Source organism: Haematobia irritans, chromosome 4 (genome assembly GCF_050003625.1).
Source record: "Haematobia irritans isolate KBUSLIRL chromosome 4, ASM5000362v1, whole genome shotgun sequence".
Taxonomy (NCBI): domain Eukaryota; kingdom Metazoa; phylum Arthropoda; class Insecta; order Diptera; family Muscidae; genus Haematobia; species Haematobia irritans.
In genome coordinates this window covers 3,368,419-3,391,096 of record NC_134400.1, presented here as the reverse complement: position 1 = coordinate 3,391,096, position 22,678 = coordinate 3,368,419, and the positions used below count along the sequence as shown (strand labels likewise).

The following is a 22,678-nucleotide window of genomic DNA, read 5'->3' as shown; positions in this document are numbered from 1 at the left end:
TTCTAGACAAATCATAATCTGACATTATCAGTTTTTAAAGATGCTACAGGTTTTCACTCCTGCATTTTTTTATAATTTGTCTAATTCTCTTAAAACTAATAAACAATCAACTTCTCTTTCTTTTTATTTCTCTTTGCTGGTTATTCTATACGAAATTCATAAACTCACAGTCAGTAGCATCACACAAATCTATTGCGGAGAGAACACACATATACACTCTCTTAGTTGGCTTACACAGTTATAAAAGATTTGTTTTGGTAGTTTTGTTTATATTCTTGAATTTTGTATTGTGCGATAGGCAGCAGCAACAACAACAATGACGACGACAACGACGACGACGACAGCAGAAGAGCATTGAAGGCAAATGTGGATATCAAAACAAAACAAGCGAAAAACCTGCAATCGTATGTTTTGTTTTGCTTAAGCATTCGTTGTGTAGGCTACTGTTTGTTGTTATTTGCTGCTGCCAATAATTATGACGACGGCAAATGATAACAATAATTGAGAGTGGTTAGTGGTGCTGTCGGGAATTGTGAGTAGCATATTTACCACCACCACCAACAACAAATGAAATATTACACACACAGATGAACTCCAATCTCTCAGCTATAGGCCCGTATGCATGAACAATTTAATACCTGCTAAAGGCACCAACTGTTCAAACTGCCGGAAAGAACATCAGTAAATGGAGAGCCATGAAATTTGAAGCTATCTCCTCTTTATATAGGCTCAGTAAAAAACGTTGCCACCTAAATTTGGATTTTTTTTGTAAATTTGGCTGAATGTAAGTTAGTTCCTAATTTTGCAAACGACTGGTATGACTCGCTTGCCAAACACCCTTTTAGGTGAATTGCATTCTCGTATAGAGATTTGAGGCAGACTGTGGCCATTTTTGCGTTGAGGAACAACTTATTTGATTGCAGTCGACCTGCCTCAATATTAGAATAAGAAATAATATGACAATCTGTAATTTTGCTCATTATGTCAGCCTGACAGAAGATACAATGATTTGATAAAATTTGGAATCTTAGCTCCCAGATCTTCTGTATAGTTTGGCACATTGTGTACACCTAGACCTCGCTTTGCGTCGCAGATACGTTCCAAAAAACACGACGCAAAGTGAATTATGAGTTTCTATGGGAAACCATGCAAAGATTGGAGACAGATAACAACGATAACAATGCAACTTCGAAAATCTAACGACGCAAAGTGAGAACTAGTACTAATTAAGCAGCGACGCAACTTCGAAACAACGCAAAGCGAGGTAGGTGTATAGGATTTGAAAATTCGGACTAATTCATGCTGTACTTCCCGTATGACAGAAAAATTGAATGTCGTTAACCCTGGAAAGTCATCCTTATTTTTGTACACTAACGTCATCCTTCGTCATTTTGACTACGGCTTATTTCAAGGCGCTATAATTTGCATTGTGAGCAATAGTGAGAACCAAAATTAAGTTTATTTCCTTATTCAATTTGCTTTTAATTAGTATAAAGCAAAAATTCATAAAATGGTTGTATTTGTATAACTTAAATTTATCATGTCCCAATCGACCAAAATGCAAATTAAATCGAAAATGAAATTACGCGACGTCATTTTGACGTAGGATGACTGTTCAGGGTTAAAGTACTGCCTCTTCAAGCAATATTTTCGTTTCATTATTATGAAACATGACGATGTACTTGTACTTGTTGACTGATAATACTGATCAGTAAGTTGGAATTTTCGAAGAAACATATGTACAAATATAAATTTCATTGAAATACAGAAAACCGGTTAACCGATGGTCGAAAACCGGGTTTCGCGGTTAACCGAATATGCCAATTTTTGTCAGTATCCGATTTCGGATAACCGGTGTCGGTTTTGGACACCCTACATACACCGCATACAGTATTGTTACATCCAAATATTTAAGATGCTCGTAAATGTCAGTATTTCATCTCGGGATCGCATTCATGTACAAGCTTCAACAATTCCTTATGCTCATGTCAATGAGAAGTTTTATTTGGCTGGCAGCATATTTCAATCGATTGACCCTTGGATCCCCACGACTGGTCTGGAAAGTATGATCAATTTATTTAAAAGTAAAATATACCAAACGTTCCTAAGATACGCCAAGACGACATTTTCTGAATCAAATCCAGACGTCCTTTTTTCTGTTCACTATATTCTATTTTCGAGGTAAGTTTTACACTATACAAAGGAAGTAGGGTGTATGAAAGAAATTATAGTATAATGTATATAAATTTTTAATTAAACAATATTGCAAACTCCGATATGATAAACTTAAGTATTTTTCGATAACTATCATTAAGACTAATATTAAGTTGGCATGATCGCGCTAAAATAGCGATTTTTTCATGGTTACTTTTCTTTAATAATTAATTTTAGAGAAAATAATCTTTTTCGGTTATTGCTTTGGATCACTCCCCATAATAAATATAATAAAATTTCCCAAAAAAGTTTAATGTTCATCGGCTTTTAGAGATTTATTTTTGATTTGAGGAATATTTTGTATTTGGAAGGAAAAATTAGAGTTAGAACTTCAATATCAAACTTTTCCATACTGGGGGAATTTTAACTAAACCGAAATAATTTCCATAAATTAAATATATATAAATTGCCTTTAGTGTTCCCGTTTTTTGGGTGTACCAAACTGAATTTCATTCTCAATGTGACTTAACCTAATTCAATTTAGTGGCAACACTCTATATATTTATCCTTACAGAGGCCAAAATCAACTACATTACATACCATTATATTTTAATGATTCGCTTTTAGGGCTTTAGTACACTCTGTCAAAGTCACTCTCTCCCTCAATCTCTTTGCCTTATAATCTCTTGTACTAGGCAGCAGTTATCTCTTCCATGATGTGTCTTCTTTTTTCTTTGGTTTAATAGTCTAAGGTTGATTAATCAAAGTCTTTAACTCGGGCAATGCCAAGACCCTACATACACACATCAAAATGAGGAGAGTAATTTTTATTATTTTTTAAGGCCCAAAAGAGCACGTTCTTTACATGTGTATGTATGATTTTTACCATATCTCTTTTCCATGGATACCCAGCGGGAAATGGAAGCGACGTGGAATCGATGATGGAAGTGCTGTCCGGGTAGCTATAAGGCCTGGGCGCTGCATTACGTGTTCATTTCAAAATAACATTGGATTGGATTGGAGACCAAGGCCTTGCCTCTCGCTTCTATTCGTATGCCTTCTAGAGGTGGTGTCGTCGATGCCATGTTATCAGGCCTTCATACTAAGTACAAAAATCATGCCTTCCAAAGAAGGCCCTAAAACAGGCCTGGTCAGGAAGACCTAAAAGAAAGCGTGTAAAAATATATATTTTGAAGGCAAGGTTGTCTATGAACTGAACATTTGCCCTCATACCTTTTACGTTAGAATTTAATTTGACTTACTTTTCCTATACAGTTTATCTTCTTTTTTGATTTTAATATTTACCTCAAGTGTATTTTTATTTTTCTGCTCCGTCGGGATTTGAACCGGGGTCCTCGTTATTGGTAGTCCTACACTCATCCACTGGCCTACGACACATTTATGTGATGTGGGCGCCAAAAGGTGAACTTAAGCTACACGTGAGGTCATTCCGCGTTCCCTTCTGTTGGAAGTGAACGTATAATGTGTATCGGATCTTTTATATGTTACAGAGAATGACTTATAGAAGGCCAAAGTTAGGAGTAACTAGACATAAGCAAATTAATAGCTTGGCAGCCAACAAAGAATGGGTATGGGATCATTGGTGGGTTCGAACAGATTCTACCATACGCAAAGTTATAGATTTTTGTTATTATTAATTTAATTATTAATTATTTAGAAAGATTTATGTTTATATATTTAACCGCACTATAAAAATAAGTAAATACGACCGGAATGTCAGGCAGGCCGAGTCTTATGGACCATTCACCATGTATTACGAAGACAGTTCTACTAAAGACAAGGTATCTTAAAACCTCTTAACATTGCCTTAATGTACATTGAGGTAGATTAAATACCTATATAAGCTAAATCAGTTCTTGATCGGTTAACATAAAAATTTACAAATTTGATTGGATCGTATGAAATATGCCCCTGCAGAAGCGCAGGAAACCAAATATGTAAATTGCTTAGGCAGATAGCCTCTAGTTGCTAGTGCCCGTATAAATAAGTTTATTGTAATTTGTAATTATAATAAATTAAATAATAAATAAATAATGTAAATTGCTTTTTATGGAGGCTACATATATCTTTGGAACGATATGGGCCACTTTTGCATCGTTGTTAGAGGCCAGTTACTAACACCACGTACCACATTTCAACTGGATCGAATGAATTTTTCATCTCCAGAAAGCGCAGGAAATAAAATCGGGGAACCGGTTAGGACTAATTTTTTGCCTGGTTGTTACAGGCCACGGATGTGATAAAATTGTCTCCTCCAAGAGGATCGTAAGCTACACCTAAATGTGGTCCGATATAGCTCATTTGCAATACCATCCGACCTACATAAATAGTAGCTACTTGTACAAAGTATCCCGTCGCACAGTGGGGTATTTGACCCCCAAACTGGTATTAATTCAAGGGAACAACCGATTTACATGAAATTTGGCAAAACGTTTGCTCTTGTTAATAGTAGTATTTCTGTCAATTTTCAAAAAGATCGTGTCAGATATATATATAGCGCCCGTATATTTAATCGTCCGATTTGAGTTTATATCCCATTTTACTCAGCCAATTTTTTGAAATTTTGAACAAACTTTTTTTGAGTGGCAAGCACTTTTACTATGTTCAGTTCAAACCTGATCGGAGTTATATATACCTACCCATATGTACAGGGTGGCTGATATGTAATGCAACAAGTGCTATAATTTTTATTTTTTTTAATTTTATTTTTCAAAAACAAGGGAGAACAAACTATAGTGACCATGTAGAGATAAAACTGCACATATACAAACAAACAATAATTGAAAAAAGTTCATAATCTTAAACTAAAATCTATTTTATTTAAATTTAGTACACGAATCTTTGAAATGATCGTGCCTATATCAAAGTTATAGGACCTTAAAGTAAGGCCGATTTCACTTAATATAAAGAATAAAAAAAATGATTTAAGTGAATAATCTTTTAATTAACTGTGATATTGAACCCTTGTATTAAAGATAAAAAAAAAACTTCAAAATAGGCTAATACTTATTTGGAGAATTTTGCATTTTTGGTTAAACATTTATTTGAAAATCCGAAAACATTTGTTGCATTAAAATGTATTTTTTATTCGAAATTTATTTATAGCTGTATACCTGTGTTGATATATAGGAAAACGTGAACGAAAATTCAATAAATGAGACCTGTATCCTAGCTTTAAATTCACAGAGCCCAGATCTAGAGCTAGTTAACTTCCAAAAAAGTGACTTTATATTAAAAAAAAAAAAAAACAATATTTCAGATTCAATAACGAAATCCTTAAGGAAAGTTCAGAAGATTTGAAGTCAAATAAATTATTCTGTGTGTATGCTCTCACAACAACATTACAAAACTGTATTATAACAACAACAAATAATATATGTTAGAAGACAAATAGAAAAATATCACGATCAAAACAAACGTATAAAGTAAAACCAATGGAGAATATGTGGGTAAATTGATCTACAACTAACTATATGTCCAACTTAATCCCAAAAATAAGTAAATTTTAAGACATCGTCAGAAATGCTGTTTCGAATACAAAACTTCACTTTTCTGATTTTTTTGTTCCTATGGTGGAGGGTCAAAAAATATATTTTCTATTTTAAATACATTGTAAGGCGGGGAGGAATACTAATTTCCAAATTTCTGGCAAATGGATGAGAATAGCGCATTACATGCTCTAGAACTAAAATCAACAACTATATCTAAATATAAATCATCTTGCGAAATAACAGCAAATTCTAATTTTGAGGCAAATCGGGTTAAAACCGTGTCCTGTTAAAAATGTTGATACAAATGTTTGTTTGATGATTATATAAAAAAAAAAAACTGAATTTTCATTCTTATAACAACAATGTAGGTCCTTCTTTTTCCAATTCCCAAAGAATGCACAGAATAATGTTTGCTGGCATTTTTTAGAAAGGAAGTGCAAGGCATTTTAGCATGCATGATAGGAGAAGGCATATGGGAAGGTGTTAAGGATCCCAAAATCATGGGTTAAGAAGGCATGATTCTTGCGGTACTTCGCAATTTTCCCGCTGGGTAATAATGAGACATACAAACATATGATATGTAGGTACGTATGGGTACTTACTACTATGTGACAATACTCCATGGTTAAGATGGATGGATGCATTTGGATGTAGAGTTGACAATGTGTTGGTTTATGCAGCGGCTGGATGATGGATCCATCCATGTGTTGGTTTCTATTGCGTGCATGATTTTGATGTTGCATTTCGGTGCATGCTATGGGCCTAAGGAGTGGAGAACACGAGCCCTGTGTATTTGTATGGAAGCGTGTATGTGTTTTTGTTGTATTCATATTTCATCGTTTAAATGCTTTTTTGTTGCAGCCAGTTTACTTCTCAATTCTTGTTCTCGCAGTCTTTTTTCTCTGCTCTACGTGTATGTGCATTGTTGGTGTATTGTGGATTTGTTTTCTTTCTTTTTTATTATTATTTTAATTCTTTGCTTAGTATAGTTGTGATGTTGTTGTTGCTGACAGGCTGATGTGGTCTTCTCAGTTGATTCTTGTCTGTGCTCACAGAGTGTAATGCTGTGGTTGTTGTTGTTGCAGCTGAGGTTTTTTGTTGTATAGACAACAAGGCAAAGTATGCTCCCCAATCGGTCGGGTCTTGGGTATGGTGTGAGGAACCTAGCCACAGTATCAGCAGTTGTTTTCGAGCTACGAAGCGAGTAAGACGTGTGTTGTTGTAATTTATCTATACGTTCGACGACGTTTTAAGTGCTTTTTAGTTAAGTTTTCTTTAAGAAAAATCACACACAAAGCCGACGATTACTAAAAAAAATAAAAACAAACAGAGAATAAGAAAAAGACAACAAACAGATCAGAAATTTACTAAACCACCCACCAACACCCCCAAATTCTAAAGAATCAAAACAAAACGACTTTAGTGCCAAGAAGCAAAGAAAGCGTTAATAATTTAATAAAAAAAAACAAATATTTTACTAAATCCGACTTTTGTGAAAAAGAAATTGTGCAAACTACCAAATAAACAAAACTAAAAAATTTTAGTGCAGTAAATAAAAAGTTGTGAAATACCTAAATATCCTTCTAAAAAAAACAAAAACAAAACAAGAAGTACAGTGTAAATATAAACTCAAAGAATATTGAAGAAAATGTAAAAAATCCATTTAGAAAAAAATCAAAAATTTCTTTTCATGAAATTCTCAAAACAGAAAAGAAAATCTCAAAATAAACAGAGAAGTCACAAAAAGAAGTGTTACAAACAAGTGAACAAAATTAATAAGGAAACTAAAAAAGCAAATAACTAAATAAAATATCTTGTGATATTTATTTTTATATCAAAATAATTACTGCCAATAAGACAGCTTTAATTGTACAATTTAGCAAGCAAGTGATCAATTCGATTATAGGCAGCAACAACAACTGCCAGGACATTATTGCCCCACACATATTATTGTTGTTGCTGTTGGCAAGTGCTGCTTCTTTCTTCTATTTGGTTAACATATCATTTTACAAATTACCACCACAATGGCTGTGCCCTTTTATTTGCCAGAGGGTGGTGCCGATGATACCGTTTCATCGGGCGGAACCACTTCTTCGGATGGTGCCAGTAGTGCAGCAAGTTCATTACAATCCTCACCGAATACGACCTCATCAGCGACACAGACACCCATGCAAAGTCCTGTATTGCCAGAAGATTTGGTAATGGCCTTTTATCAGGCATTCTGTCGTTATTCAGTCAATAGTGGTAAGTAAACTATTATAATTTTTTATTAAAGAAACAACAAAGAACCCAACTTTGGTGTTGCAATTTCCAAGGATTGAGGAAACAAACAAAGGAAAGGTTTTTTTTTCGATTTTTCTTTTTGCAAAAAAAAAATTAAATATAAATTACTTCTCTTTCCAAATCCATTAATATTTTCTAAATAGAATCTATACAAAATATTTAAAAATCCTCTAGCTTTTAAATCCCTCTCTTTATCGTTCTCTTCGCCTAATGTCACCAGCACGAACTGTTGTGAAATTCATTGCTTGTTCTTGTTAGCCACCGATGAACATGCGCAATCGTGTAATAACAAGAGCAAACATAACTAAACATATCAAACCATAATCTTAGGATACAATATACTTCCATGAGGTGATCGAACATGATCGGTTAGACTGGAAAAAATCTAAAAATTGAAAAAATTAAAACAATGTTGTATGAAAAATTCGTGACAAAAATTCGGTTTTTGACTTTATTGTAGTATGTTTGTAGAGGACAAAAACTATAAAATTGCCGCTAACGAATATTAACAGGTTTATATTTTATAACGGTGTTGCGTTTTTTTATTAGTATCTTATGTTAATAATTAATTCTGCACAACTTTATCATGCTGGCATAATATAATATCGACATTATAATTAATTTATATTTAATACTAAAACATTTCGTACGATTAAGGTCCTGGCTTCACATTTTAATTATACCCCAAACCTCTAAGAGCTTTTAGACACCATAATGCATTTGAAGAACAACAAATCACCAAAATATTTCCAATTAAAAATTAAAATTTAATTGAAAATTAAAACACAATTAATTTTTTGATCAAAATAAAAACTAAAGTCAATTATTGTAATATTTTATATTAAAAAATAATATAAATATTTGCAATTAAAAATTAAAATTTAATTGAAAATTAAAACACAATTAACACAATTAATTTTTTAATCAAAATAAAAAATAAAGTCAATTATTGTAATATTTTATAATATTTAAATAAAAAATGAAAAGCTAAATCAAAAATTAAGAGAAAAATCATATGATAAAATTAATTAAAAAATCAGTTGACTAATTCAATTAAAAAATTAATTGGATTACTAAGTTTCATGATTGAATAAAAAAAAATTATATGTGTCGTAGATCCATAATCAACTACTGAGACAGTCTAACCATTAGTCGCAACACTGAAAAAACAGTGAACCCACCAGGAAGAAAACTTTCGGTTAATTTTAGAAAATTTTGAATATTTGTAGAAAATTTTAACTAAACATTATTACCAACGTTGGCATCACGCCGATGTCATAAAAATAAGTAAATATTTTTCGACAAATTGAAGAACAAGAATACAAAGTTCTTATAATTATAGTATGGGATTTTCTAATCCTTGATAATACAATGCAATTTTTAAAACCATCATCCATATGTGATCATTGGTTAAATATGATTCATACACTAAAAAAACAGTGAACCCACCACAGAGGAAATTTTTACTAAATTTTAGGAAATTTTAACTAAAGTGTATTACAAACGCGTATGTCACGCCCATTTCACACAAATAAGAAAATATTTGTCGACAAATTCAAGAAAATTTATTTGACGTAATTATTTTTTTTTCACTTGTTAAAGAAAATTTCGAATTTTTAAGGAAAAATTGGAATTCAAAATTGCAAAACTTTCTTTAGTACCTTATGAAGTTCATGATGGGCGCTTTATTGGTAAAATTTCGAATTTTGAAGGAAAAATTGAAGTTCAAAATTGCAAAAATTTCTCTAGTACCTTATGAAGTTAGACGCATTATTGGTAAAATTTACAAATTTTAAGAAATTCTGAACTATTTTTGTGGGAGACATGAATTTAGTAAATCTTTATGCTTGATTTGTGTATAACTTATCCCCATTTTCAGTTCATTTAACTAACGCACACAAAAAATTATTAAAGTCAAGAAAACTTTCTCAAAATACAATAATTCCATAAACTAAAATAGATTTAAATTGGTTTTAGAACTATATAGGCTTCACTTTGTTTTGAGTGTATACAGAAAAAAACCATCAATTCAAATTTTAATTTGATTTTATAAAATTTCAAATTTAATTCTACAAATTCTGTTCCAAAAAAAAAGAAACATCAATTGCTTATATTTGTTAATTTTTTTCCAATTATTTTTTTAACCCTAGGCAGTCATCCTTCGTCAAAGTGACGACGCTTAAAATACAAAATGCATTTTAGTCAATTGGGAAATGATAAATATAAGTTATAATAATTCAACCGTTTTATGATTTTTTGTTTTATATTAATCAAAAACAAATTGAATAAGAATATAAACCCAATTTTGGTTCTCATTTTTGCTCACGAAATAAGCCATAGTCAAAATGACGAAGGATGACACTAGTGTACAAAAAATAATGATGACTTTCCAGGGTTAATTACCGCTGGCGATTGAAACTATTATTTCTTAGATTAAAGAAACTAGTTTGTCTAAAATTAATTAAATTCAAAATTCATTTTACAATAAGTACATTATCCTTTTCTTTTTACATTACCCTTTCATTTAGAATACATTACCTTTCTTTATTCTTTTTAAAATAGTTTTAATGGATTTATCGTTAAGAAATTTCGTATCCCACTATAACAATGACTTTGGCCATAAAAATTGACACCCAATAGGATCATGGTGGCCCTTAATTTTTTTTATCCTTAAAAAGTAATTTATGCCTTAAAAGAATAACTTGATTGTTGATCTAAAACTAGAGTTTACACCAACAAAGTTCACTTTGAATAGTTTTCCTTGCGGTTAAGTTTACTTAAGTTTACTTAAATTTAATTAAATCTCTTAAATAATTTGTTTTCTTTCAAAGCATTTTTTTCTTTCTATGGATATAACCTGTATATAAGTAGCATATAACTTAATTTACTGCAACAAGTCATTGACCTAATTTCGTTTTTCTAGATACAAAAATATCTATATTTCATCACCTTGAATAGAGGATTAATATTTAAGCACGTACTAAAAAATATAAAATCCTCAATATTCTGTTGAAATTTCCCCCAAAACAAAGAATATAAACTCTGCCAATTAATTCATAAAAAATACGATTACTATAGCACTTTTTGCTTACTTATATAAAGGAGGGTAGATCTTGGTAACATTATAGCCATTAAAATTAGCGGTCGCTAAACTCATGTTTGCTAAATAAACCATAATTCACACCTGTGTATTGACGCTTCATTACCATCATAGTAGTCATCATTACAGTCAGCACCATCGATATCTGTCCAGGGTGCTTTCCAATGAATTGTATTCATAGATATATTGGCACTTTATGTAAAATAAAATTCACAACTATATGCCATAATTATATTATGGTAATAAATGCGTACTTTAATCAGCTTATGTATCCAATTACTATAAAAAGTATTTTTTTTTGTTCATCGAACATAAAAAATGTCTTAAATTACCAGGCAAATGGAAGCCCACTATTACAGCGATGTCGATGACAATAAAAAAAAAACAAAATCAACTAAACTCAGCAGTTTGAACTGCAAAAAAAACGCAGATAAAAAAATTTATTGTTAAATATATAAAAGCTCATAAAAATTGCATTAAAAATGCAATGAAGCACAAGGGAATTAGAATGAATTAAAAATTGAGCTATGTGCCAATGGCCATTAGAAAAATTGAAAAGTTAGATGATGTAAAGCAAAAAAAAGGGTAACGAATATTGCATAGTAAAGTAAGCCAATTAAGAAATTCTTTGTAATTATTTTCTTAGAAAATCATTGCTTAATTGCTTTATTCCTTGATAGTTTTCTTTTTAAAAAGATTTGTAATTGCTTTCGACCGACGAAGGCAGAAATCAGATTCCCTATAGAAGGGTAATCACTTAAAACTGAGATGATTTTGAAATCGGGCTTCACTTATTGATATGTGAGTGTTCGAGGAATGTTCATAGGAAATATGTTAGAATATTTAAACGCCACTTTGTTTCAATTATTATAGACCGGATTTAAACATTGCTAAACAGAGACAGGTCTGATACTTTTCCAGATGCTACATTAAAACCTTAGAGAGCCCCCTTGTTCTGATGTGTTCCAAAACGGAAACAAATTCTTCAAAAAATATGATCGCTTAGCTTTCTTTGATATGGATTTATAGGCAAGTGGACGTGCTGTAAAATATATCTATTTAAAATTATATTTTTGTCCATAATTCAAAAAGCCTTACCCTACATCTAAGAGAAATATCATATAGAGATTTGTAGCATACTTTTAGGATGCAACTCATAATCATTCTTATATAATAAAATTTTTATTTGGATTTCTTATCCTCCAAGACGGTTGTTTGTCCACTGCTCCTAAATCGCAATTCACTGATACTTGCTCGATACTATGATTGGCCCCAATTTAACACTTTTTAACACTTAAGGTCAATTTGAAAATGGGTTTGTCTATCTAACCACATAACAACGTGAATTCGATTTGCAGACAATAGTTTTGCAGCGCCGAAACTAACAGCCATGCTATTCAATTTTCCTTTGAACCAGTTCAATGGAGTTAGTTTTGTTGTTACTTGTTCCAAAGCATTCTTGGCCAAAGTGTGTTTGTCGCGTGCCCATACTAGCCATGTTAGTGCTCCAATTGCTGGCTTTTTGGCCCCCTATTGCTTTGCTCTTCATCTTCTTGGTTTGCATCCAGGCCCAAAAGCACAACAATCAATTTTTATGTTGCTCATAATATATCTGCTGGTATCTTATGGGCCATTAATAGGCCTCACACGCCCACTTTTCTTTGTATTTGTTGGAGAGTGTGTGTATGTGTGTGTGTGTTTCTACTGTAACACTAAAGAGATCTATAATCTCGGTATAGACCAGCCGTATTGGAGCTGCTACAAATGAAGTTGTGGTTTTTGGCTTTCGTAAGATCTTTAGTTGGATGGAGTAGCGAAGAGGGGATTTTTACCTCACTCCTTTAGTTTCTGCTTCTCCCAAAGAATCTGAAACCCCAACAAAAACCCAAAACAACAACAAAATTAAATGTTGTAAAGCTCGCGTGCTCAGATATCAAATAACGTATTTTTTTATTTAGTTTTATTGTTGAGATTTTTTTTGTTGGTTTGAAACTTGACAAAATCTGGTAAATCAAGTTTGGTTGTTTTTTTTTTTTTTTTTTTTTGTTAACTTCTCGTTAACTTGTGTTTTGCCAGGCACTAAAAACTCTTATAGGTATCCTTTGACCAAAACTTGTTTTCTTGGCTATAACTTTGGCTACTGACCATTAGTTTGTTAGCGTATGACCATTTACTTATTGATGTATTCTATGGGTGCTTTTTGTTTTTGGTGGCAATTACAAGCTGGTTCAAAGTGGTGCAACTTTATGTGGAAGCTTCTGAATGTTTTAATTTTGTATATTCATTGAATTTTATTAAAAATCAGGAACATTAAATAGGAGAAAATGGTCGAAATAGAATCTTGAATACGCTTATGCTCCTGAAAGAAAGTATATGCTCCTAAAAGATAATAACTCGCAAGGCACTTGTAGCTTAGGTTGTCAGATTATGGATTGATGATTTTTCTTGGGGCTATAAAATTATATTAAAAAATTACTTACCAAGAAGTTCAAGAATTGGAAGAAAGTTCTCATTAAATTTGCAATTTTTTTTTCAAAAAAACAAAAATTAATTCAATTCATAAACAACCAAATATAACGAAACTATTTGTTATTATAACGAATCCCTGTTGAAGAATGAACAATTTCGTATGATTAATGAAAGTGGCATAACGACTATATAGGATTACCGACTCTGGTAGAAAAACTCAATTAAATTAACAAAATTTCTCATTGCAATTAATACAATGAAATATAATGATAACATAATTGATAACAGCACACAGAAAAAAATATCACCAAAATATTTCTAATTGTAATTTTAATTAAATTTGCAGAAATACGTTATTAACAATTTAATTGATTCAACTTTTTTAAAATTAAATCAATGACATAAAATAATAATATCAATTAATTTTTTAATTGACTTTAGTGATTGATACTATCATTTCTGTGATTGAAGACATTTCAATTAAAAAATAATTGGATCAATTAACTTCGTGATTGAATCCCAAAATAATTTTTTTTTCTGTGTAGCGAACTTTTTGTTAAAGAACGAAACATTTCATATAAATGGGGAAAATGTTCTTTATAGTAATGAAATTTTTCGTTACATCAATGAAAAAAATCATTAGCTACAGTTAAATGAAACTTTTCTCTGTGTGTTTTAACATATGCTCCATTTTTATACAATGTTGCAAAATTTCGAAAATTCTTACTTTTTTTTAATTTTGTAGCCTATTTTTTTTAGGATTTTGAAATTTTCTTCCATATAAATATACGCTTCTGGGTTTTTGTCATATTTCAATTTCTATTAAAAATTAATTGGATCCATTAATTGCGTAGTTGAATCCAAAAATCTGTGTAGCACACTTTCTGTTAAAGAACGAAACATTTCACACTTATGGGGAAAATATACTTTATAATAATGAACTTTTTTTTTACATCAATTAAAAAAGTCATTAGCTAAAATTTAATGAAAATTTTCTCTGTGCTTCATTTTTATACAATGCTGCAAAATTTTGAGAATTCCTACTTTTTATTAAATATTGTAGCCTACTTTTAGGATTTTGAAATTTTCTTCCAAATAAATATACGCTTCTGAAATCTTTCTTATTTCCTTCTATGTTTTGTTAGTTTTTTTCATTTCATTCGCTTCCAAAATGAAGCGTCCTATAGACTGCATGAGTCATCATTACGTAAGCAGACAAATGGGAAAAAATAACCTCAACAACATTTGCCTCATCATCACAGATAGAGGTAAAAGAATTTGCAGCAGCCACATTTCGCTAGCTAGGACTAAGACATTGAAAAAATATAAATCACGAGTTTCTCAGATAAGATGTAAACACCGATACACAAGGGCAAATTCTAGTACACTACCCACAGACAGCAAAAACATGAAGTACCAAACATTCCTAGGTTTCCACCCAAACAACAGCTTCACAGTACTCAGTTTGGAATGTACGACGCCTAAGCCTATTGTTGGCATAGGAAATTCGCACTCATTAGGATAGGAACTGTTTTTCCTCCAACACTACACCTTCTACGCTGACTTTGACGCATTTTCTTTTGCCTGTTATCCTGTCTCGCGCCAAAGCTTGAGGGATAATCATGATGTGTGCCGTTGAAGAATTCTTTTGGCATGGGCTTACATCCTTTTTCCGGCAAGAACGAAGCATGTACCCACCATTGTTTTAACAAAAGCCTATTTTGCCCCCATCCTCTGGACTAGGGGATTAATGTGTTAAAATTTAAACGCCTGGTGTTGTTGTCAGGCGTTACAGTTCTGTGTTTTTTTTTGTTTGCCTCCATAGAAATCCCAAAGCATAGACTAAGGCTTTCATTTAGGCTGCATGGATTTACTAAAGGCAATGCTCTTGACTTTGCTGGTTGGGTGGATGCCGCATACACTTGTTAATATTTTTGATGCTGATGTTATTCGTGGTGCATGTTACTTCTCACATTTTTGAAATAATTCTATATTTCATTATCCTTCCTCTCCCAGCATAGATGTCAAGATGCTCTCTCTCTCTCTCTGTTGTTTTGATATCATCAGCTGTTTTCTGCACAGGTCTATTGCATTTGTTTTTTATTGAAATCCCTTTTGCTTGGCTTTTCTCTAGGTTTTGTTTTGCTCAGCAACTTCGTTGTTATGAAAAATTTTAAAGCCTAAAACTGGGCGCGTTCCCATTATTTTTGTATGGATTTCTCTTTGCTTGTTTATTTACTTAACGAAGCAGATATCAACAAAACTGCAAAAGATGATGCAAAAAAGGAAAACAAATAAAAAATGGCGGCAAATATGGCCGCCTAGAAACAGCTGCTTTTTAGGGTGTACTTCAAGTACATGATGGGTGGTATAGACACCTAAAAAGGAGGGCTCGCCGTCTGGGTTTTAGGGCCAACACATCCTCATGGAGTCTCCGCTTTCTATTATCCTCTGTGAATGCCTATGTGAAATCGTTTGTGGAGTCGGAGGGTGGTTTGGCATATTATTCAATGCCATTGACTTTGTTTACTTTGCTGCCTTGGGTTGCAAAAAAAAAAAAAAAAACAAAAACCATAAAACAGAACTTTTTCTCTATGCTTGTTAGTCTTGGGCCTACTTATAAGCTGCAAATGCTGTATCAGACATCTACAGCCCAAACATGTCCTCCTATTGTTTATGATGGTTTAAGTAGGAAGCATAGAAATGATTTTCCTTTAAAAGTTTGCTTCGGCCATGAATTCTGTAATATGCAATATTTTAAAGTTCATTTGAAACTGAGAATTATGAAAGAAGCACACTTTTGTCAAACGTGCTTAAGTTTGTTGTGTCTATTCTTCTTCGTTCAGGATAATTTTAAAGTGGTCTGAAGACAAGATCTAGGAAGTAGAGAATAATATTTCTTTTGATCTCCTCAGACAGATAGAGCGTGGGAGTGGGAGTATGGTTGACAGTTTTCTTTCGCTTACCTTTAAGTATGCAATGGAGCTATTGTTTAAGTATCATCCTGAAAGTAGGCAACAATAAATGTTTGTTCTAAAACAAATAGGTGTGAAATTAACACTAGACATTTTTGTACTCGTGGTGTTGTTAATAATAATTTCTAGTTCTAAAGTCAGTAAAACAAACTTTTATTAAAAAAAGGCAATACTAAGTGTAATCATTTTTAATTTCCATGAAAATGAAGCGACGACCAAGAGAATTTTTTCTCTTATCACTGAAAGCAATCCGTATTCATTTCATCTCCAGGATAAGGGATAGAATTCTACAAAAAAATTGTAGATTTTTTACTGTTTGGTAGATTGGTAGAATTCTTGATGTTTAGGTAGATTTTGCAAAACATTCCTCTTAACTAAGAGGTACTTCAATATTTCATATAAATAAAATGCTGACCAAATTTTCTTTACAAATAAATTGTTGATAAAATTTCCTGTAGAAATAATATTTGGACCAAATTTTCTATAGAAATAAAATTTTGATAAAAATCTCTATAGGAATAAAATTTTGACAAAATTTTCTATAGGAACAAAATTTGAAACAAATTTTTTATGGAACTAAAATTTTGGCAAAATGTTCTATAGAAACAAAATTTTAAGACAATTTTCTGTAGAAATGAAATTTTGAGGAAATTTTCTATAGAAATAAAATTTGGACAAATTTTTCTATAGAAGTAAAATTTGGACAAAATTTTTTATAGAAATAAAATTTGGACCAAATTTTCTATAGTAATAAAATTTTGCGAAAATTTTGTATAGAAATAAAATTTTGACAAAATTTTCTATAGGAATAAAATTTTGCAAAAATTTCCTATAGGAATAAAATTTGGAACAAATTTTTTATGGAACTAAAATTTTGATAAAATGTTCTATAGAAACAAAATTTTCAGAAAAGGAAATTTTCTATAGAAATAAAATTTGGACAAATTTTTCTATAGAAGTAAAATTTGGACAAAATTTTTTATAGAAATAAAATGTGGACCAAATTTTCTATAGCAATAAAATTTTGGCAAAATTTTCTATAGGAATAAAATTTTGGCAAAATTTTCTATAGGAATAAAATTTAGACCAAATTTTCTATAGTAATAAAATTTTGCGAAAATTTTCTATAGAAATAAAATTTTGGCAAAATTTTCTATAGAAATAAAATGTTGACAAAATTTTCTATAGAAATAAAATTTTAACAAAATTTTTTATAGAAATAAAAATTTGACCAAATTTTCTGTAGAAATAAACTTTTGAGAATATTTTCTATAGAAATAAAAATTTGGACAAAATTTTCTATAGAAATAAAATTTGGACAAAATTGTCTATGGAAGTAAAATTTGGACAAAATTTTCTATGGAAGTAAAATTTGGACAAAATTTTCTATAAAAATAAAACTTTGAGAAAATTTTCTATAGAAACAAAATTGTGATCAAATTTTAGGTAGAAATAAAATTTTGGCCAAAATTTCTATAGAAATAAAATATTGAGAAATATTTCTATAGAAATAAAAGCTAAAATCGTTAAGAAACGTAAAATTCGGAACATTTGCAATTCAAGACATATTTATACACCACAAGATTGTTGCTAATAGGATGGATCGATCATTCATTCATTCATTCATTCGAAAAAATTACATTTATTCCAAACTAACCACAAAAACTTGATTAAAAAAAATTGGTAAATTTGGTAAATTGTGGTAATATTTTCTTTTTTTGGTAGATTATATTTGGCACGAGTGGTAACCGTATAAGGGACCCCTCACTGCTGAGAACAATTAACATATCACGTGAAGTAAAAATTAGTTCAAATCATTTAATTTTAAATTGAAATAAATTACATCGAATATTTAATTTGACTAACTAACTCAATCATTTTCCTCAGACTTATTCATCTAATCCGCTTTCAGGATAACACATGGTCAAATCATTACAATCCGCAATAGCTAATAATAATAATCTTTTAATATAACAATTAATTGCAGTAATTTTCACATATATCATAATATATTTATCAACAGATTAACGATAAATTATAGCAAAACAAAAAAACAAAATTCACACACAATTAAATATTAGAGCGATAAATCTTTTACAAAAAAAAAAAACTACTTAGTAATATTGAATTACCAAAAACAACAAACACAACAATAGAAAAATAAAAACGTTTTTACAATTATGGATTAATCATCATCACCAGCAAGAAACAAAGCTAGTTGGCTGACGTTTTGTTTTACTATAATTGTAACGTCAACAATGCAAAAAATATAAATAATAATAATACCCAAGGAACGAAGAAGAAGCTACAAAATATAGAAGAAGAAAAACAAACAATCGACGCAATTAAAATAATTTATTTAACAAAACACTACGTTCCTAGAGATTACAAAAGAAAATCACACGTTTTGTCAGACAGACAAATCAAATATAAAATTACATTTGAATTTAGCACAATGAATAGAAAAAAACTTCATACAAGTAGGTGATAAACGGAAATTGTGTGTCATATTTCTTCCAAATGGAAGACGAATAAACTCAATACTAGACAGCTTGGTGATAATGACTGCAACAGAACAATAGATGTGATGTATAAATAGATTAGAAATGCAGATATGGAGGAAATCTAATGCAATTCCATTTCGCTTTCTATAGCAAGCAATGCGATTACATTGATCTTGACTTCCATCAAAGTATCCCCGGTAATTATCAGCTGTTAGTCTATCACGATTGAAGCTTATAAGTATTAGCACAGAGACCTAATGATGATATGTTTCAAAGGAGTGTAATATCTTCATGAGGGATTTTAGCTACGAAAAGATTTTTTGTTTCCTTATCATCAAGTTCTAATACCTATTTAGTACCTAATCGTATTCTTTACACAACAAAAAAAAATATTTTTCTCCCGAACGAAATTTTAGAGAAACGAAATTCAGCTTTGTTATAAAATATTTGTTTTTTTTTAGGACAAGTAAATCCAAATTTAGGACAAAGACTCTCTCTAAGGATGTTTAACGGCAGAACAAAACATCCGTATTCCAAAATTATCTTCCTCACAAATGAAATCCCTTCCTTAACTGTACGTTTAAGCCAATCTACCCCTTTACAAAGTTTTGCAAATATTGTTCATTGCTGTTTTTTATTCCGAGCGTACACCTCTAAACAGGTAGAATTTCATTATTATAGATCCTTATGTACCAAATGCTAATATTTTGTACCTTTTTCCAACTATTTTGGTATCACTGAATATTATTTTCCTAGAAATCGCGTATGAGATTGAGTTATGGAAAACTTGCCCTATAAATTTGTACAATCACAGACTTTTTAGTTCGGCATGGAGAAGATTTAGCATTTAGTACGTTTTTCTACCAACTTTGGAGAACTTTTTCTTTTGCAAAATCACTCGCTTGCTAAGCCATTTTTTTATTGCTAAACTGAAATCCCCAAAGATAAGAATTCCGCAATGTTCTTTCCCATTTAAAGATAATGATTCAAACCTTCGACAAATTCGCAACAATTGGGTTTAGTTCCACATACGTTTGCGATTAGGTTTGAATATGGTCTGGGGACTAAGCCTCACTCGACATTGGATTTTCTTGCTTATGTCCAACATTAAAAAATTCCGGCGAGAGATTCCATTGTTAAACTCTCACAGAAGAATTTCTTCATTGAGTAGCGTGTAGGTGCTTGTAAACGCATCAAAATTTCATCATACAACCTTTTCGCCGAGCTAGCTACCGTCAGGCAATCAGCCATCATGTGTGCATTCTATTCATCACATTTGCACTTTTGTTCAGTGCCATACCGGCCTACCATACAGATGCATAGCCCAGCGGCGATTGCGGTGGCTAAGGCGCTTTGTTATGACATTTTGCACTGAAAGAAGAGTTTTCTTTTTTAGACAAGAAAAGTTTTCTTTTGACATTAAGAAAATTTCTTTAAAGCAAATAAAAAAGTTTAGAGACAATCGTTGAATCTCTTATCATAAATTCGCATTTATGTGTTCTAAAAGAAAATATGGTATAAGAAAGGAGAATTTCGTTTGTCTAAAATTTCGTTCCGGAGGAAAGTATTTTTTCTTTAAGCCTAGTACTAAGATCACGTTTTCGCACGAAAAACTGTTATACTCCATATAAAAACCTTAGCGCGGAATAAATGCGAAATATTTGTTTTGAGCATTTTCAGACACATATATTTATACAACCCTGTATTTTTCGCACGAAAAAATGGGCAGGCATATTATTTCGCGTAAATAAGTTAACATCCCTGGTTTTGAGACTCTATTTACGGAGATAGATGAAGATATTCGTTTTTCGCAGAAACGAACTTAGTACTAAGCATTAGGTGTGCATATCCAGGTTGCACTCACAGACAAGTTTTTCAAATTGTTCACAAAAAAAAACTAAAAATAACCCAGCAAAACATAGTTATCTAAGAGGCTAAGAACACATTCTTTTCGGATCCGAAAGTTGTATAAAAACTAATCGGAAGCAATAAATGTTACTCAGCCTTGTCATAGGCTGTGAATTCTCAATTCTCATAAAGTTATGCTACTTCACTAAAACGCATTTCATTTTACAAAATAACAAAAGGCATTTTTTTATTTTTTGGATTTTAATCCTTACACTAAGACGTGATGAAATAGGCTGAATTATATTTCACCGAATTTAGGTCTAACATTTCAGACGAGCCTTAGAATGCATTAAAAATCATAAAAATTATAACATTTTTTTATGTGGCAAAATATCACAAAATTTTTGAATTCACATCTAAAACACTGAATTTGGATCACACCTTAAGAAGTGATGCAAATGCAGTGCAACGATTGTTGAAATGGTAGACATCCGTTTTATATGTTAAATTCATCGCTTCTGCGCCAAAATAATTTTCACTACTGGTTTGGCGACGCTTTTTTTACTGGGATGTACTTGAGTCATTTCTAAATCCTTTTATAAAACTATGAAATTGAAATGCGAAGAATAGGGCCCATGACTACAAAATCAGCATTGAAATCAGGCCTCCTATGTATCATTTTCCACCGCTGGGATATATCCCACATCTAAGTATTGCACGAATGCTGTAATCGAAAAATTAAACGACGACGAGTTGATGGATAATTGCAAGTGTGCCTCTATATAGCCATGATGGTTGGATGGCTGAATGGCTGGATGTCTGAATGATGGTATTACACTTTATTATCGCAAAATGTTAATTGTCGTTTTTAATTTGTTGTGTAATAGTTTTCTATTGTATTAATAAAATAGTGACTATTGCTAGCTAGGCTCTAGTATTCTTAATCTTTGTTTGAATTCTCCTTCATTCATTGAATACCATTTTGCGGCATTAAATGCACTGTTGGGGAGTTGTATATGTGTGGAACCAGCAGCCCACCCATGGAAAAACTATTGATAAGGCTATGAGCTAGTCAATGCGTTTGATATTACGCCAGTTTTTTAATGCCAAGGTCACTGCTCATTGCTTGCATAAAGCTACGAGGCATTGATCATCGCCAGAACTTGGTAATGAGTCGTAAGCCCAAAGGCTTTTATATTGGAGATGCGATAATTGAAAATCGTAGAAATTATAATGACAGTTTATTCTTCAACTCTGGTGATAATAATGTTTATATTTCTTAACTTTGAAGCCAATGAAAAACCTCCCCGAGGGCACTCAATTGATACAATACGATTCTAATTTCCTAACCTGCGAGGATCCTAAGGTAACTTTTTTAGAAAATAATTCTAGAGAACCCATATTTAGTTTTGTCCTCGTTAACTACAATCCAGAGAAATCTATTATGAATATAATTGAGTTATATTATAATAAACAATTTAATTAATTGTTTATTAAATTAATTTAGTATAGTGAAAATATCACCATCATTTTATTTTTCTAATCTTTTTACATCCTTGAAAACCATCAAATTATGGCAATTCCTCATTTCTCATTAGTTAAGAACATTTCCTAGCTATCTCCGTTATATGATGCAACATAGAATCTTCCATAATAAGAGAGTGAAAGGTTGGTTCCTGGACTACCATAAACGTATATAGCTTTTAAAGGAATTTGTCAACAATTTTGTCACCTTTTTTGAAACAATGAAGAAATCGATTTTGAAAAAAAGGCTCGTTTTTTGTTCATGGGGATGTGAGAAAATGTCAATCATTTCAAACACACAGCGATCTA

The 22,678-nt window shown here is 31.4% G+C and overlaps 1 protein-coding gene across 1 annotated transcript in view; it reads left to right on the top strand.

The window, feature by feature from the left end:
- The first annotated feature begins 6,968 nt into the window (after positions 1–6,968).
- Positions 6,969–22,678, top strand: part of hid (head involution defective) — a 39,458-nt gene continuing 23,748 nt past the window's right edge. Inside the window, exon 1 of the mRNA XM_075305002.1 lies at positions 6,969–7,910. Within this exon, the coding sequence (XP_075161117.1) occupies positions 7,691–7,910 (220 nt within the window). The 5' untranslated portion in view covers positions 6,969–7,690. The remainder of the gene's footprint in view (positions 7,911–22,678) is intronic.